At 40.6% G+C, this 18,158-nt stretch overlaps 1 protein-coding gene across 6 annotated transcripts in view; it reads left to right on the top strand.

Moving 5' to 3' along the window:
- esr2a (estrogen receptor 2a) overlaps positions 1-18,158 on the top strand; it is a 41,963-nt gene that overhangs the window by 11,305 nt on the left and 12,500 nt on the right. The window contains exons 1-9 of one of the 6 annotated variants that reach the window (XM_014336533.2): positions 2,048-3,359; positions 4,614-5,277; positions 5,546-5,739; positions 7,955-8,071; positions 9,342-9,650; positions 12,728-12,866; positions 13,370-13,503; positions 16,193-16,376; positions 16,572-17,959. In XM_014336533.2, coding sequence (XP_014192019.1) covers positions 4,901-5,277; positions 5,546-5,739; positions 7,955-8,071; positions 9,342-9,650; positions 12,728-12,866; positions 13,370-13,503; positions 16,193-16,376; positions 16,572-16,806 — 1,689 coding nt within the window. In that variant the 5' untranslated portion in view covers positions 2,048-3,359; positions 4,614-4,900 and the 3' untranslated portion in view covers positions 16,807-17,959. 6 annotated transcript variants of the gene reach the window in all.

Genomic DNA, 18,158 nt, shown 5'->3' with positions numbered 1-18,158 from the left:
GGGCTATATCATACCGTTCACGGTAATACCGGTGTAATGTTGGGCAACGATAGGAAAATGAAATATCGCGATAGAATATGGGTAAAACGCGCATGCGCAGTGCCTATGTTTACATAAGCACATGGCGGCGACGCAGAATGAGAAGAGCGAAAGTGGATCGTCGAATGAAACGGATGAACCAGAATTGGTTTGTAAAAATGCTGCAACTTCAGTGGTGTGGAACTGGTTTAGCTTTCATCCGTCAGATACACAACAAAGCACTATTTCTGGTAGAGCATGCTAGCGGGCCGTCGTTATTACCGTGTTTTTTGGAAAATATGGCACACTTAAAATCAATCCTTTGATTTTTCTGAAAATCGACAGATTATAATCCCGTGTGCCTTATGTATGAATTCTGGTTGTGTTTACTGACCTCGAAACGATTTTATGTCGTACACGGCGCTCAAAAATCTGTCAAATGTTTTAGTACGACTTTGCTAAGCTACAAACCCGCACCACTTGATGGATTGTCGGAGCATTACGGTTATCGTAGGCAGGCGCCTCGCGGAGTGATACGTACTGTGCTTCAACATAATATTATGGTATTGTGTGTGTATAACCTCTTTTTAAGTTTTGTGTATATTATACATGGTTATGCTGAGGATGTGTCGGCCAATTTCCACTGGAAATGCCTTTTGGTTAAACTGTCAGCAAGGAATTTGCATTTGCACTGTTAATTTTTTATATAACTTTAATGCACATATAAAACAGCTGCTTGTTTAAGTGAAAATACATTGATGGGTTTTTTTGCACAAATAAAGTTGTGGAGTTGCAAAGTATTTTGTCTAGTGTCAATTATATCGTTATCGCAAATTTTTAAATGTATATCGTGATAAATATTTTTGGTCATATCGCCCTGCTCTAGTATGTTATAATGTACACGGTATGAAGTATGTTATGAATATGCTATAACTATAAGTATGTACAGGCTATGAACAGGATATAAATATAAAAAACTATACAGAAATATGAGATATGCAAGTTATAAACAGTTGTTGAATTAAAATTTATTGTATTGTACAGAATGATTATTTACACAGAATTATAAAGTAGTGCAGTTAAGATAAGTGAGATATGTGGATAATTTCTACAGAGGCTATATAAAGTGTTAGTGGTTGTGAGTGGTGGTTCAGTCCATGTTATTATTGTGTGTATGAGGGTACAGTTGTCCATTGTGTGTGTGTGTAGGTGGTTGTGGGTGTGTGTAGGTGGTTGTGGGTGTGTGTATGTCCAGTCCATGTGTTTAATGTGAGTCAGATGTCAGGAGGCAGAGTTCAGGAGTCTGACAGCTGTGGGGAAGAAGCTGTTCCGGTACCTGGTGGTCTTAGTCCGGAGGCTCCTGTAGCGCCTCCCAGAGGGCAGGAGGGTGAAGAGTCCATGTGATGGGTGACTGGGGTCTTTGATGATTTTCCCAGCCCTTTTCAGACACCGCTTCCTGTAGATGCGTCTGGGCAGTTTTCACAACCCTCTGCAACGCCTTCCGGTCCGAGGCAGAGCAGTTCCCGTACCAGACTGTTATACAGTTGGTCAGGATGCTCTCGATGGTGCAGCGATAGAAGTTCACCAGGATGTCTGAGGACAGGTGGTTCTTCCTCAGAGTCCTCAAGAAGAAGAGGCGCTGGTGAGCCTTCTTGACCAGCTTGGAGCAGTTGGTCGTCCAGATGAGATCCTCGGAGATGTGGACTCCCAGGAACTTGAAGCTGCTCACACGCTCCACAGCCGTCCCCTTAATGTGGATGGGTGGATGTGGGTCAGCATTCCTCCTGTAGTCCACGATGAGCTCCTTGGTCTTCTCGGTGTTAAGCAGCAGGTTGTTTCTGTCGCACCACTCAGCCAGACGATCCACCTCCTCCCTGTACCTCATCGTTGTCTTGATGAGGCCAATCACCGTGGTGTTGTTGTTGTTGTCCAGGTGTGAGAGGACAGAGTGCAGTGCGATGGAGACTGCATCCTCTGTGCTCCTGTTCTGGCGGTATGCGAATCGGTGGGGGTCCAGAGTGTGTGTGTGTGTGTGTGGGGGGGGGGCAGGATTTGAAGTGTTATGTACCTAAAGGCTAAAAGACCCCTGTATTTATAACAAATTTTTGGCTTTTCAAACTAGAAAATAAAAAATTCAGATGAACCATTAAACAGGTGCTAAACCATATCAGAGCAAACCAGAGCCATCTCCAGTCGGCTTCTTCCATACCTCATAAAACATCCTCGGACTTTGACTTTGAAATAAAAGAATTTTATCCACTCAGTAAAGTTATGTACTGTGTGAATTTTACCTGCTATTTAGGTCAAAAGAGAAAAAATAGTTGCACATTCACATAAAAAAATGAGGCAGGAAGAACTGAGTGAACAACAGCTCAAACACCACAGGACTCCAATTTATCGCACGCTGAAAGCTTTAAATTTTGAGCACAACTGTTTCACAAGAGAATAACACACTGCTCTGTGCATTATTGTCTGAAACCGAGAACTTTTCCACAGTGAAAATTTCTAATGCTGATGATTATTCAATTAATCAACAGAAACTGGAAACAGTTTTTACGATCCTTTCTTTTAGTGAGTTTTTAAAATCAGAAATCCAGGTTTGAGCTTTATAAATGTGAGGATTTTATGTATTTTTTGTACCACATAACTAGGTACATAACCCGTCTTTAGATGTTTTCCCACTTGTTTATAGTCATCAAAATAATAGATTATCTTGAAAATAATTTTAACAAATCAAACCAAAATTGGATGAATCTCTCAACTGCTGGGTGTTTTTCATGTAAATTGTTCATCCTTCAGTGGCCTGTAATGTGTCACATGTCTTTAGGGCATCATCGGAAAAGTTTGTTTGCAAAACTTCCACAGTAGAGGTCATAACTCTCATGCTTCGTAATAAATCCTTGAGGTCACTGATGAAAATATTATTTTGTGTTTCCCTGCCTTCATTTTTCATTATGTTTTCACAGCTGTAAGAACGGCATTTGCATGCATGGTTGAATTTCATGTTATAAAAAGGAGAATTCACCTTGGTTTCTTTCAAACTGTCCCAAATAATTAATTGGCACTTATGACAGTTGAAGCTCTGAGTCCATTTACTGCCGTTTCTTTAGCAGTGCTCATTTTACTTGTAGCAGAAGCCTCCAACTACTCCTACGGGTTATCGAGTTTGTTACTCTTCTCTGATATTTACTGAGATTAATTCAGGCGTTTTTCCTGGATAAGTAATGACTTACAGGTGTGGGCTTTATGCCACAAAGGTAGAGACACTGTGTACCAGCGACTGAAGACAGACTCCTGCCATTCAGGAATGATTAACTGCTGGATTTGATTCATCAGATGTGGTAAGAGTAAACCAACGTGTCCTTGGGCTGCACTGTGGTGCGTTACTGTGCACTCGCACTGCATTTATTGATCTTTCAGGTGTTTCTGTCCACAGGGCATCATAAATCACAATTTCGTTTTCCTGTCACCATTTTTGGTAGATACTGCAGGTGTTTTGAAGAAGCAAGTGAAATTGTAGCGTCTACTGATCGTTAGAGCTGACATTTTTATATTTTTTCATCGTTCTGATGGTCACTGTGGTGGCTATATTAATTTCTTAAAGTTCTTTCTTTCTCTTATATGTAATATAACCACACTACGGACGGACAAGCGCCTGTTTTTATGCGTTGTCGTTAGTAACAGCGACGGTAACACCTTCGTGTGTGGCTTGTTTACGTTCCACATACACCTTTCACAATAAAGCTCAAGATCCTGTTGAGACTTTTCAAAATAAACTGAATCACGTGAAAGAGCAGATTATTTACGGATGAGAAGTAAAAAAGAGCCGCCAGGTGCTAAAAAATAAACCTTAGACTCAAACGTTAGAACAGGCTTTCCCCGCAGCACGCCGTGTAATAAATACAAAGAAAACGGCGGCCTTTACAACTTATGTCTAAAAATGTATAGTTTCATGCATCGGTTAAAACACTCGACTCCGGGTAAAGGACGCGCAGCTGGAAACACTTCACGCAAGTCGAGCTGCCCGAGATTCACAGAATTTACAGAAAATGTTACATTTTTGTGATTTATATCGTTATCGGGACGATAGAATTCTTATATCGGGATATGAGATTTTGGTCATATCGCACAGCCCTATAAACCACTACACTGTGCAAAAGTAAGCTTCCGCTGAAGAGTGTGTGGGCTCACTCCTAGAGATGGGGCGAGGGGCTCAGACAGTTAGAAGGGTTCAATTTTGCACCAGTTCCAGTGATTCAGGAATTTTACTAGAATTCCTCCTATGTGCGTGCCACGTATAAGCCTAGTATGTGCAGTGTTTTGGAGAAATCTATACACCCTGTAGCTTCTCTTTCTCTCTTTGTGGAGTGGGAGTGGTAGGCTTAGCTGGGACTACTGCGCCCACACTTTTCGTTCTTTTTGATTCTTTTTTCCTTTTTTCTGTAAACTGATTGTACTCAGATATTATCAGGGGAGCTAAGTATGAAGTTTTACCAAAGTTTAAAAGAAGAGATTGTAAATGAAATATATTTATTTCATCTACAATCGCAGGTCAAGCCAGTATATCAACCTGTCCCTTCTTCTTTCTTGTCCAGGTGGAAAGTTCTGCTGCTTTTACTGATGAAAAACCCATGGCAGGACTGAGAAGGAATAGTGAACATCCCTCCTACCCTGTCTTACACTCCTCTCCTGTAAACCTCCATCTTCTGGACTGTTTCACGAGGATATTCAGTTATGCCGAGCAGAAAGCAAAGTAAAATCCATTTCTCAGCTTTGACCATGTGAGCTCTGAGGTAGCTCTCTTAGCTCTGTTGTTTTTTGGCGACTCTTTCCAGTTGCCGGTAATGTAGTAATTCAAGTGATATTAGAAGCGTTTGGTGTCATGATGGCCGCTGCCTCCTCGCCTGAGAAGCTGCTGCAGCTCGAGGAGATCGACTCCAGCCGAGCTGGTAGCTGCATTCTCTCCCCGATCCTCGGCTCCTCTTCTCCTGGTCTGTCCCATGAAACAAGCCAGCCCATCTGTATCCGCTCACCATATACCGACCTCGGCCATGACTTCGCCACCATACCTTTTTACAGTCCAACTATCTTCAGCTATGGTGGTCCGAGCATTTCTGAATGCTCCTCTGTCCATCAGTCTCTGAGCGCCTCTTTATTTTACAGCCGTGTGGGGACGCCCATTACGCTGCACTGCCCGCAGGGTCGATCCCAGCAAGGCCAGTCAGCCCAGACTCCGTGGGACAGTGTTATAACAACCAGGTAGGACTGGGCGCAACACCTTGACTACGCTGTGCTCTTTAATCAGTAGTTGGCCAGCTAATGATTATTCAATTAGTACTTAACCTGTTATTTATTGAACAGCTGTTTTTAGTAACCTTTTTCTCCAGTTTTTTCTTTTTCAACTAAAGTTACAGCAAGCTAAAAATAGTCATCTGTAATCACATTACTGATTCAGTGATTTATTACTGTGTATTACTTTTAATCAACTGTTTTGCATACTTAATCTACATGTTTTTGTCTTGGGAAGAAATCATGACTCAAAACTGTCTGTTAGCAAGAGTGTGAGGAGGCGCTCCCAGGAGAGCGAGGAGAGCATGGCGTCTTCAGGTGGGAAGGCAGACCTCCACTACTGTGCTGTGTGTCATGACTATGCTTCAGGCTACCACTATGGAGTCTGGTCGTGTGAGGGGTGTAAGGCCTTCTTCAAGAGGAGCATCCAAGGTGAGACAAAACATACATACGGTTCGAACAATTGCTTGAAATCTTTGAAAATACTTGAATTTTAATACACTTTTCAAGGTTTGAAAAGTGCTTGAATTTCAAATGTGGTGCTTAAAAGTGCGTGAAACTGTATTTCATTCACAACAAATAACTGTCTGACCGAATGGTTTTCTTATCAGATCGAGAAATAAAATGAGTCGCAAAGTTGAAAAGCAAATTTTCTCAGTTGGATGCCTGTTTATTTAAGGGAGATGAATAATACATTCTAATTGTACCTAATAATATCACAGATGATAAATTAAATAAATAGATTTTAAGTAGATGCTTGTGCATTCTGAAAGTTGAACTGAGTATGTCATCTGTTTAAAGCCTCTCCCAGTCAGTGCTGCTCTCCATGCCTGTCTCGTACATGGTGTTATTAGCACAAACACTTTAAAGGTGATAATTCATGACTTTAACAATAATTCAGACAGCAATGTTATTAAACAACTTACAGTTGGTTTTATTGGGAATTAACTTTTAACCTGTTAGGCCCCCAGGGGCTTTCTGCTTGAAAATGAAATGACCAAAATAAATGGAGTATTTCTCTGCAATTACAAAGTCTGTGTAAACAATCTTGGTATGAAAATAAAGCTAACACTTGTGAGACGTCATCAGAGGTGTAAATATTACTGCAGATTGATTGGTAGAGCAGATGTTCATGCACTACTTAAAACTGTGTCACTGTTGCAAAGTCCTGATTGCTTCTCTCAAATCTAAAGATGTGCAACTTTGCTCTTGTTGGTTGGTGTTTCACACCACTTCTGTTTTATTTTGTACTTTATCTAAGTGTCTTTTTTGTGCTTTTCTGCGCTTTTCTTCACCAGTTTCATATTAATGTCGACGTAACTCCTTTGGCCGTACCCATCCAAATGTTATGTTTATGCCTTGCTGACTTATTAGTAAAGAATAAACTAATAAGTCCTCTAGGATATAACCTTACACCCTAGATCTTGGTGGATTTTGGATGCTCCTGTTTTAATAGTTGGTAGCGCTGACACTGAGTCACTACAGCGCACTTTCTGTGCAGTATTAGCAAGTCTGCGCAGAGCTCCACACGCGTAAATGATCTGATGTCCTCCTGCTGACCTTTGTCTGATGGCTTTGACTCATCCCTGCTGGACCTCGTGGCTCAGTTAGTGGATGTTTTGTGGATAGTGGTCACTATAATTCCCATCTTTATATCTATTATATTAGTACTAGTTCTGCTCTTTTATTCCCATGCTTAATAAACGTGGAATATTATCAACTTTAAGTACAAATTTGTGACATCCACACTGTTCTCACACAGGCCACAAAACAGCTGGACAAAGAGCAGTTTCCCTGACTTTCATGTGTTTTGTGATGGTTTTATCTACCCATCCAAAACATCATTTCCCCAAACAGCCTTCTTTGGCTCATAGCTGTGTCCTACATGGTATAATTGCTCCCATCTCTATTTGGGGGAGACACGCTGGAGCTATTATCACTTCAGTACGAAGCTTTTCTGGTTGTCACCTGGAGGATTCTACTGATGCTTATCAGGGAAAACTTTGTGCACTTAAACGTCCAGTTTCCCAGAGCTTTTTATACTCGCTGCCTGACAGATTGCCTAGTCAGAGGCTTGCCTGGAACAAATCCACATTCTGTGGTGTCAAGTCATTAACTTCCCATTATAATCAAAATTTATTTCATAATGATAATTTGAAGCTAAAACTTGTATGTTGTCAATTTAAGCTTTATTTTACAGGTGTTATGACATAATCTTGTATTACACAACACTTTGAGCTTTTGAACAAATATATTCAAAACTAGACCATTTAACCATTGCTATACATTAAGGCAAACCAGTATGCGTATATCATGCTAAACTGAATTTAGATGGTAATTTTGGATCACAGTTGACATTTTTCTGAAAATACCACTGTTCAAACAATATGTCTGCCTATGCAAATTAAGTCTTTGAGCAAAATGGCCAGGGTACGGAGAGAGGACTTGAACTGACCACAAAGGACTGCTTGTCATCAATGATTTTTGCTGGAAGCTGCACAAGCTGGAAATTCTCAGTCTGCCTGTCTGTTGTGCAGGGATGCAACTTTGCATTGTATTTTTCTTCATACAACTCATTTTTCATTTTTTTCTATCCAACTTTTTATTTTTGTCTCAATGTCTGTCTCTTTGTGTCTTTTTGTTTTAGGACACAATGACTATATCTGCCCGGCAACCAATCAGTGCACTATTGACAAGAACCGCCGCAAGAGCTGCCAGGCATGTCGCCTTCGCAAATGCTATGAAGTTGGCATGACCAAATGTGGTTAGTATGATTATATGTATACATTGTTTCATATTTCTGAAATATGGCTGGGTGGCTGTAGCTCAGGTGGCAGAGCAGGTCAGCCACTAATCAGAAGGTCGGTGGTTCGATCCCAGGCTGCCTCCTGGCTGCATGCCAAATATCCTTGGGCAAGATACTAACCCCATGTTTGCCTACTGGTGGTGGTCAGAGGGCCACGAGGCGCCAGTGTCCGGCAGCCTCGCCTCTGTCAGTGCGCCCCAGGGCAGCTGTGGCTACAACGTAGCTTGCCATTACCAGTGTGTGAATGCGTGTGTGAATGGGTGAATGACTGAATGTAGTGTGAAGCGCTTTGGGGTCCTTAGGGACTGAGTAAAGCGCTATATAAATGCAGGCCATTTACCATAGTTCTGATAGAAGTTTTTGCATTTTGTTTTTCTGAATCCAGCCAACAGTAACTTGATGTTCTGATTATTACCTAAACAACTTGGTCATGTGATGATGTTTGGTTTATTTTATCTAAAATTTGAATGATGTGATTACTAATTATACAGTATTGATATTATACATATGCTTGAATATATTTTTCTAATGTTCTTGTTTACTTGTAAGATCAGTTTATTTCTATTTTTTTCTGTAGAATCGTACAACAACATGACAGAACTATGTTTCATTATAGGCAAGAGCACGAACAATATATGTTTTAATATTCCATAATATTTTAGTATTTGTTTGCCTATTAATTCACATTTCATTAAAGAAGTCTTCATTCCTGCATTTGATCTGCTCTTGTAGTGTTTTGGTTAAAACGTGAAGTTTTAATTATGGGTATCCCTGCAATGATGCAGGGATATCTGGATAGAAATAAAGTTTAATCCAAATGTTGTTCTTTATGGTTCCAGCGCTTTTACTTTAGTTTTTTTTCTACATATGAGAAATGTGATCTGGCTCTAAAAGCCACCAGTGGCTCTATTAATCATTTCCACACAAAACAAATCTTTTCAACATCTGTTTGCAGTAAATAGGATTCCCATACCCTAAATTTGGATTTCAGTTTATTCCGACATTTTGTTTTCCAAGTAGGAACTACATGGTGCCAGATCTTGTAGCCTGTTCAGTGATTTCTGTCTGTAACTGATGGACTTGCTGCTTGCCATTTTTGCTTTACCCTTCTTAACCCCCCAAAATTGCAATCTTATATAGAAAACAACAGCAAAATTTAACAGATATGGACAGTCTGGAACATGGGTTAAAATTGGCTATAATTTAATGCTTGCCTTGTTACTCACAGGTATTCGAAAGGAGCGTGGAAACTACAGGAATTCGCAGGCAAGGCGGCTAACCCGTCAATCCTCACAGTACATAACAGCTGAACCAAAGGGCATAACTGGACCAGCTGAAGGTTCATTAAATGAGCCCGAAAAACCTGCACTGACCCCAGAGCAGCTAATTGAGCGGATATTGGAGGCGGAGCCGCCAGATATCTACCTCATGAAGGACGCGAAGAGGCCGCTGACCGAAGCAAGCATCATGATGTTGCTCACCAACCTGGCAGATAAAGAGCTGGTTCACATGATTAGCTGGGCCAAGAAGATTCCAGGTGTTTGTTTTTGTGATATTTCAAAAAAAAAGAAATTAGATGAATTTATATAATTAAAATTTTTTTTTTATCTTCTTCAGGTTATTCAGGTCAACAAAAAATCTAAATGAATGTGGAGAATCAGACCTTCCATTTTCATTGGTCAATCAGAAGAAAATGTATGTGCAGTGTCCCCATTCAAATCTAATAAAACAAAACGGGTCCAAAAATAGGGTATCACTTTACCAGCAGATTTTCTCCGACTGTGCATGTGCAAAGTTACATAGCAATGTGGCAATACCACTTAATTAATGGTTCGAGCCAGAGTGCTGACACAAATAAGTGTTTTGCCAATAGAGCAATTCATGTCATGAATAAATAAAGTGTCTGATGAAGAAAATATACACTTCTTTTTGTAATTTTTAGGCGACATCAATGTGATTGATTGTGTATTCAACCAAATCCCAAAGATGTTCTGTTGGTTTAAGATCTGGTGACTGAGGAGGCCATATGAGTACAGTGAGGTCATCGTCATGATCAAGAAACCAGTTTGAGCTTTGTGATGGCGTGTTTGCCTGCTGCAAGCAGCCATGAGATGACGTTATAGTTAGTACATTATAGTTTCAGTTATGAAGGAATATAAATGGTCAGCCACAAGACTTGGGTAGGTGGTGGCATTTAAACAGTGCTCAGTTGGTACTAAGAAGCCCAAACTTGTACCATTACACCAACCTGAACCTTTGATAGAAGGCAGCATGGATCTGTACGTTCTTGTTGTTTACACCAAATTCTGGCTCTAGCATCTAAAGTTTTGACCAGGAAAAGTTTTTCCAGTCTTTTCTTGTCCGTTATCTTGTGTGAACTTTAATCTTGGCCTCGTGTTTTTAGCTGACAAGAGTGGAACACAGTGAGCTGCTGTAGTCCATCTGCTTCAGAGACATATTGCGGATTCAGAGATGCTCTTTTTACATATCTTGATTGTAACATGTGTGATTTTAACAGTTGCTGCTGACTTCTTTTCAGATCACAATGTATTTTCTCTCTTTCAGACTATTTAGACTAGACTAGTGTGGCACCAACAACCATGCCATGTTCAATCACTTACATAACCTTTTTTTCCCCCATTCTGATTTTTGGTTTGAACTCTCGCATGTTGACTTCTATACTTTCTTAAAAGCACTGAGTTGCTTCCATTTGAAAGCTGATAAGAGTCAATATTTGCACTTGACAAAAGAGCTGGTGAGTATATAGCACAACACACACAGTAACAAAGTTGCCATCATTAATCGTTAGTTCTCATTTACAACATTTTGATTAGTTGAATCTTGTATTAGATGAAAGCTTTTCTATATAAAACAAGGGCATTTCAAAGTGCTCCTGAAACAGCTGTTATTACGTCTAGTTTTCATGTTTGCTTGAGTTGAGAAATGCAATTGGTTTGAGATTATACAAAGAGTCTTTCTACAACATCAGTAAAAATTGCTTTAATGATAACAGATCTAGGTATTTTATTCTTCTCGCTGAGCAGTTCACTGTCTCAAGACAGCTAATGATGTGTTTGTGGCTTGGCACAGTCATTTGTGTCTGCTTTATTTAGCGTTTGAGCCTGTAAAACACAGCAGCAGTGATGGAACTGGAGTCTGGCAGTGAGCTGTGAAATAACAATGTATCACAAAGGGTGGATTTCTGTAGCCTTGTTAATGAATTCTGACTGCTTGTGGTGAATTTAACAAATTTAAGCCTGAAAAAGTGAAATAAATCATTATAGCAAAGAACCATTTAATTTCAAGCGTGAATTTCAAAGTGAATTGTCTGAATGCTCATTGTTGTCGTAGCCTGAGTCAGCAGCACAGGCCATACAAGTCTGTGGCACTGAGCACTTTATTGGGAATGCGTGTTCATATGTATGCACAAATGATCATATTGAACGTGAGAGTAGCAGTACAATAATCTTTGTGTAATTTTGATTCTGACATGATTGTTGGTGCAAGTCGATTTAGTTTACTTGGCGTTTTGCAAAAAGTAATTTAAAGAGTGACAGATCTTGTCAAAGCTCACAGAAAGCTTACGGTAACTTCACACCATCAGAAGACAACTTTCCTTCGCTAGGTGATCACATTGGTGGTCACCCAGTGGGAGGGAACCTCCATCTATCCATCCATTTTCTACCTCTTATCTGAGGCAGGGTCGCAGGGGCAGCAGCCTAAGCAGATGAGCCCTGACCTTCCTCCCTGGGCACCTCCTCCAGCGTTTTCTGGGGGAACACAAAGGCAGCATTCCCAGGCCAGTTGAGAGATCTAATTTCTTCAGCGTATCCCAGGTCCAGGAATGTCCCACCTTCTCCTGGTGGGACATGCCTGGAACGCCTCAACCAGGAGGAACCCAGGAAGTGTCCTTGTCAGATGCCTGAAACACCTCCGCTGGCTCCTTTTGATGTGGAGGAGTAGCAACTCTACTCTGAGCCCCTCCTGGATCGGTAATTAGTGACAAAGGGCAGCCCTGGCACTGTTTGTCCATCGGGAAAAACTCCAGTGTACAGGCAACAAGCCGAGGGGATACTAAGATACCGACCCCAACCCACCGCCTTTCAGCAAGGGCTACTCCAGACTAAGACACAGTCAAGGCCTGTCTCGGGGACACTGGTTCCTGTTTTTTGGGTCTTTTTCATTTATCTAACTCTTAGTAAATTGTGAGGTGCCTCGTAATCCGTACTTGTTATTATGTTTTTTAACCTGTTTGCTGAGACGGTGCCGTGTTTTTGTTTTACCTTGTTGGTTTGTTAATCAGTATCAAGTCTCACATTGCTTAATGGCACTGCCTGTAAAAAGGTGGTCTTTTTAGGGGTTTTGCTTGTTTTAGGTTTTATTTTATTGTTTTTTATTTATTTATTTATTTTTTGGTTTGGATATTTTTAGGTCAGCATTCTGTTTTTGCATTTACAGACAAGGAGATGGAAAAAATTGCTTCCAACCAAGTTGTTTACCTCCTGTTTCTCTTCATGCTGCTGCCTAGTTGCTCATTAGACTCGTTATTCAGGTTTCTGTGATATGCTTCATCTGCTCACAGCTATGTATTTTATGATTACATCCTTTTCTCAGGGTTTGTGGAGCTTAGTCTCGTAGACCAGGTCCATCTGTTGGAGTCCTGCTGGCTGGAGGTGTTGATGATTGGACTGATGTGGAGGTCAGTGGACCATCCAGGAAAACTCATCTTCTGCCCTGACCTCAGCCTGAGCAGGTACCACCTCCTAAACCTTGTTTCACTCGCCTGATTAGAGGCACTTGCTTCTAAAAAGAGTTATTAGTGGTTCCCAGTGTACTTACACACAATATCTTATGATAATACACCAAACCTCTGTATGTTTGTTTCTGTGTCTGTCAACTCCTCCTAGACCATCAGGGCTTGAGCAACCAAATCTGGCTCCTAAAGGTTCTTAGCTACATCGCATATTACGATGGCAACATGTTGCCTGGCAACCACCTAGCAATAGGCTACAACAACCCGTTTTTAGCATTTAAGAACCTAAAACACCTATTCTGGGTTTTTTTGGTGATCTTTTCTGCCAGCTGAGAGACATCACTAATGTTACTCTCCTTCCTCTTGTGTAAAGTGCTTCAGAGTTAAAACAGCAGATCATCTTTTACTTCTTGGTGGGAGTTACATCTGTGTTATGTCTGGCTAATTTGTGGAGGTAAAAATCAAGAGTGTGATGCAATTAAATAACATTTTTGTCTTTTTAGAGAAGAAGGAAACTGCGTCCAGGGCTTTGTGGAGATCTTTGACATGCTGATAGCTGCCACAACCAGGGTGAGAGAGCTCAGGCTGCAGAGGGAGGAGTACGTCTGCCTCAAGGTCATGATCCTCCTCAACTCCAGTGAGTGAGCATGTTTGTGTGGGCGGACATGAGGTCCACTCTCAGTGTCATGTGCTTAATGTGCATGTGCGTAAGTGAGACTGAGACTGTTTGTTTGTCTCCAGAACATGAACCCACAATGGGGTGTTAGATTGGTATCTCAGCATGTAATCTTGTGAGCCTACACATGGTAAGTATGTCCATAAACCAAATAACTAGCAGTGAAGACTGCTAGTTATTTGAAACTACACAGTGTTCCCTGTTGGGAACACTGTGTAGTTTCAGTCTGTGCTATGAGGACTCAGAGGTTCTGCTAAAGTAGCTGGAGTAGCAGGTGGTACATAAGTGAAGATGAACACGGTCAAGGCCTCTCTGGTGAGATCATTAATGTTTTCTTTTTAATTGCCTCCACAAGCGAAGTCAGACTTTTGTCTGACTTTGCCGACTACAGAGCTGTTTCACCTTCAGCCCCAGAATATAAAAAATCAAAAACGAATGTTATTAAAAGTTTGTTTTTATTAAATCAGAGCTGACTAAAATGGCCAAGACTACAGAATATGGTTTAGATTCAAGTAAGAGCATTTACTGTCACATAGAAGAAAACCACATGATTCCTTGTGGGACCTAGTCACCCTAAATACATTTAAGATGATCAGATCCCAACAAACTAAATGTGAGGCATGGTGTGTTTTTGTGTAAGAAGTACTCTTAAAGTGTCTTTGAAATGGATCTATCTAGCATTCTTGGACTTGGACACTTAGCAAAAAGCACACTCATGCAATATGAGAATGTAATCAGTGTGAAAGTGTGATTTTTATTTATTTTTATTTGTTTAGGGCACTCAAGCCTCACGTTAGCTGGGATAATGTTAGCCTTTAACCAGCTGCTGTTGTTTAGCTGGCTTGTTGTCAGGATAGATGCATGTCTAATCTGTTGACTGTAAGTAATTGTGACAATATCAGGAATAAAAGAGCATGTTTATGCACGTTTTTGTGTTTTAGCACCCTGACTTTAGTTCAGGAGATGAGGCTTGAGGTGAGTAGGAAGAGGATTAGGTGACAGAGGAGAGAGAGCAGTGATGGAGGAAGAGACATGATAAGAACAAAATGATGAAAAATGTATTTAAATGTTTAGTGTTCACATATAGTTTAAAAAGAACTATTTGTGACCTTTAAAATGAACTTATAATGCATGCTATGTATGTGTCCACTCATTCATTTTATTTGTTTTTTTTTGGGGGGGGGGGAGTTGGTAGTTGTGCATCCGTACAAGAGCACGCTGCTTTTGGAGCTCAACATTTGTTTTGTAAAAGGAATGAGTAGGTGTTTGCAAACTATATTAAAGGCATTATGTTAAGTTGTTATTAAGAAGTTCAACGTCTGGCATAGTTTAAAAGGAAAAAAAGGAGTTTACTTGATTAGTCAGTGGTTTGGGAGAGCAACCAGTTAAACCACCCACCGCACCACTAAGAAACACCTGTGGGTACTGTCGCGTTTTTTGTATGCAGTAAAACTAAGGTGTGTCATCCAGATCTTTGCACTGTACACTCAGAATACACACACACACACACACACACAGAAAATGATCAACAAATGCATGGAGTTGAAGATCATACTACTTTATTTAGTCAATTTAAAGCCAGTCCCTTTGACATCTGCTAATTCAATAGCATGAAAGCCCCAGACCAGAGCCCCTGTGTTACTTACTAACTCTCAAACAGTGGAAAACCCCATGGTGATGTTTTGTGAATAATCTTTTTGTAGCAGTGGAAAAAACTAAAACCGAAGTAGCTCAGAATGTTCCAAAAACAGATTTAAAGTTCTGCTGCCAGAGATAAAAAGCAGAGAGATTCTAACCAAGCAAATGTTTAGACGAGATTTTAATGACCCTCAAAATGAAAACTACTCCTTAAAGACGGAGACAGGGCAGTCCAGTGTGTACAGACAAGGCACCATCTGTGAGACACTGTTCTGTACTCTACAAATATTTGAGCAAACTGTATGTTCGATGCTTTGGCAGGATGTTTCTAAATGTTTGAGCATGTCAGCCCTTTTCAAACTGTATTTGCAAGCACAACAAGTGTTTATTTAGTGTTGAACAAAACACGGGGATTTTTCAGACTTCTGCTACCAGAAAGTTTCACAGTAGGAAAAGGGGTGCAAAATCAAATCAGTTTTTTTCCCCTGGCTCATAATGCACCTCTGGGCGCAGACTACATGCGTAAGCACCTTTTGATCCGTTTATAGTTGAAGCAAAGAGTCGATGTTACCTTACCAGAAGTCTTTTGCTTCTGTCCTTTGTTTTTTATGCCAAAGTAAATAAAAAAAACACTTGAAAAATATTTGTATTTATAACACCTGGTTACAATCCTTTGAGAGAAGGCCAGTGGTTATTTTCGGGGGTGTTAAATCTTTTGTATGCATTTTAAATAAATTGTGGATAAATTCCATTTAGCTGGTTCAGTCTGATGTTACCGGTGGTGTTGCACACGCTGGTTCTCTGGGTCATCTGTCCTTTTCCTGCTGTGACCGAATCAAGATGTCTGCATGAAAAATCCAGTTATGTTTTTGCACAGTTTACAAAGGTTAATGCACTTCAAAATGTTTTATTTACTTTAGCTTCCAACATTAAACTCCTATATTGATATCTGTAATATAGTCTTTACTGTGTAGACACACTTAAAGTGTATTTCTTCCCATTTGCTTTCCAGACATGTGCCTCATTTCCTCAGACGGCAGCGAGGACCTGCAGAGCCGGTCCAAGCTGCTGCGCCTCCTGGACGCTGTGACAGAAGCTCTGGTGTTGGCCATCAGCAAAACCGGTCTCACCTTCCAGCAGCAGTACACCCGCCTGGCTCACCTGCTCATGCTGCTTTCACATATCCGTCATGTCAGGTAACAGGACCCAACATCATGCTATTAAAACCTGGATATTTTTAAAAAAGGGAGACAGATCTGTAAATGAATTTATTTTACAGCTCAGATTTATTCAAAGCCCTGCAGTGTTATGAAACACATTCATCTGACCAGATTGTTCCCATCAAAAGTCATTATGTTAACCTCTCGCCCAACTTTGTTTTCAATGTGCAGTAACAAAGGCATGGACCACCTCCACTGCATGAAAGTGAAGAACATAGTGCCTCTCTACGACCTGTTGCTGGAGATGTTGGATGCCCACATCATGCACAGCTCTCGTCTGCCTCCTCAGCCTCCTCAGCAGGAGGAAGATCAGAGTGAGGCTCCTGCCCGGCTGCACAGCTCTGCAAGCGGACCTTCAAATACCTGGACTCCCAGTAGCGCTAGAGCTGGAGGTGAACCCCAGTAGTCAGATCAGAATTCCGATGCGAAAGAATTTTCACTGCTTTGCACAAAACTAGTTCACGGGAATGATGAGTATCTTCACAGGAATGAGAGCTGGATTCTCTGATCTGTCACTGGTGAATCTTTGACACGCTGCGCACAGTTTCTGGTGAACTTTCAATCTCTTCAAAGTTAACCGCATGGAGCACAGATCACGCTTTCAGGATTCTTTGCTTTTCCACTATATTGGCAAAAGACTAAAGCGAAACAGGAACAAACTGTCAAACCTGGTCACTCAGCTGTACTCAGATATGTGACAGGACCATTAAATCAGTCAGTCGACCAATGAAAACCCATGCAGAAAAACGGATCACAGCTGATTTGATCACACCTCCCAATGACAGTATGTCTTTTTAAACTGATTAATCAGAGCCTGTACAGTTTGCTGGAACAAGCAGCTTATGTGTAACTGATTCCCAAAAACAAGCACCTGCAGAAAACTCACACTTTAACTCTGAGTTAAAGAAATCTTATACTGTGAAACTTACAGTGCTCACTGGCGTGTTTTCTTCAACAAAGCTCAGTTTGTGTTTCGACTTTGTGTGTGTGGATGTTTTAATGCTTAAGTGGCTTTTCTATACACATGGACTTTAATGTCGAGGCTGCAACAAAAGACTGTTGTTACTGATTATTGCTGATTACTTAATCAGTTTATTGTTGGGTCTATGCACTAAAACACTTATGATTTCCCCACAGACCAGGGCCACGGCTTCATCTGCTAAGTTTTGTCCATCCCACAGTTGCAAATGAAAATTTATTTAGTCGATGAATTTCAAAAATCCATTGATTTTTATTCTTATATTTATTTTGAAGATGGAGATGCATGAATAATAATAAAAATGCTGTTTGTTACGGTGGCCCCTAGAGACAAAGCATGTATAAACTCCAAAACACTTACAAATTCCAAATAGCACGCACAAACTCCTCAACACGTACAAAATCCAAAACACATGCAAACTCCAAAACACGTACAAAATCCAAAACACGTACAAAATCAAAGACACGTGCAAACACCGAGACGGGTACAAAATACAAAACAGGTACAAAATACAAAACACACGCAAAATACAAAACACGTGCAAACACCAAGACAGGTACAAAATCCAAAACATCTACAAAATCCAAAACATCTGCAAACTCCAAAACACGTGCAAAATCCAAAACACGTGCAAAATCCAAAACACGTACAAAATCCAAAACACGTACAAAATCCAAAACACATGCAAACTCCAAAACACGTACAAACTCCAAAACACGTGCAAACTCCAAAACACGTGCAAAATCCAAAACACGTGCAAACTCCAAAACACGTGCAAA

This window comes from Haplochromis burtoni, unplaced genomic scaffold (genome assembly GCF_018398535.1).
Source record: "Haplochromis burtoni strain Fernald_Lab_line unplaced genomic scaffold, NCSU_Asbu1 Contig_147, whole genome shotgun sequence".
NCBI lineage: Eukaryota > Metazoa > Chordata > Actinopteri > Cichliformes > Cichlidae > Haplochromis > Haplochromis burtoni.
Note: the sequence above shows the minus strand (reverse complement) of the source record. Positions and strands in the feature narration are given on the sequence as shown.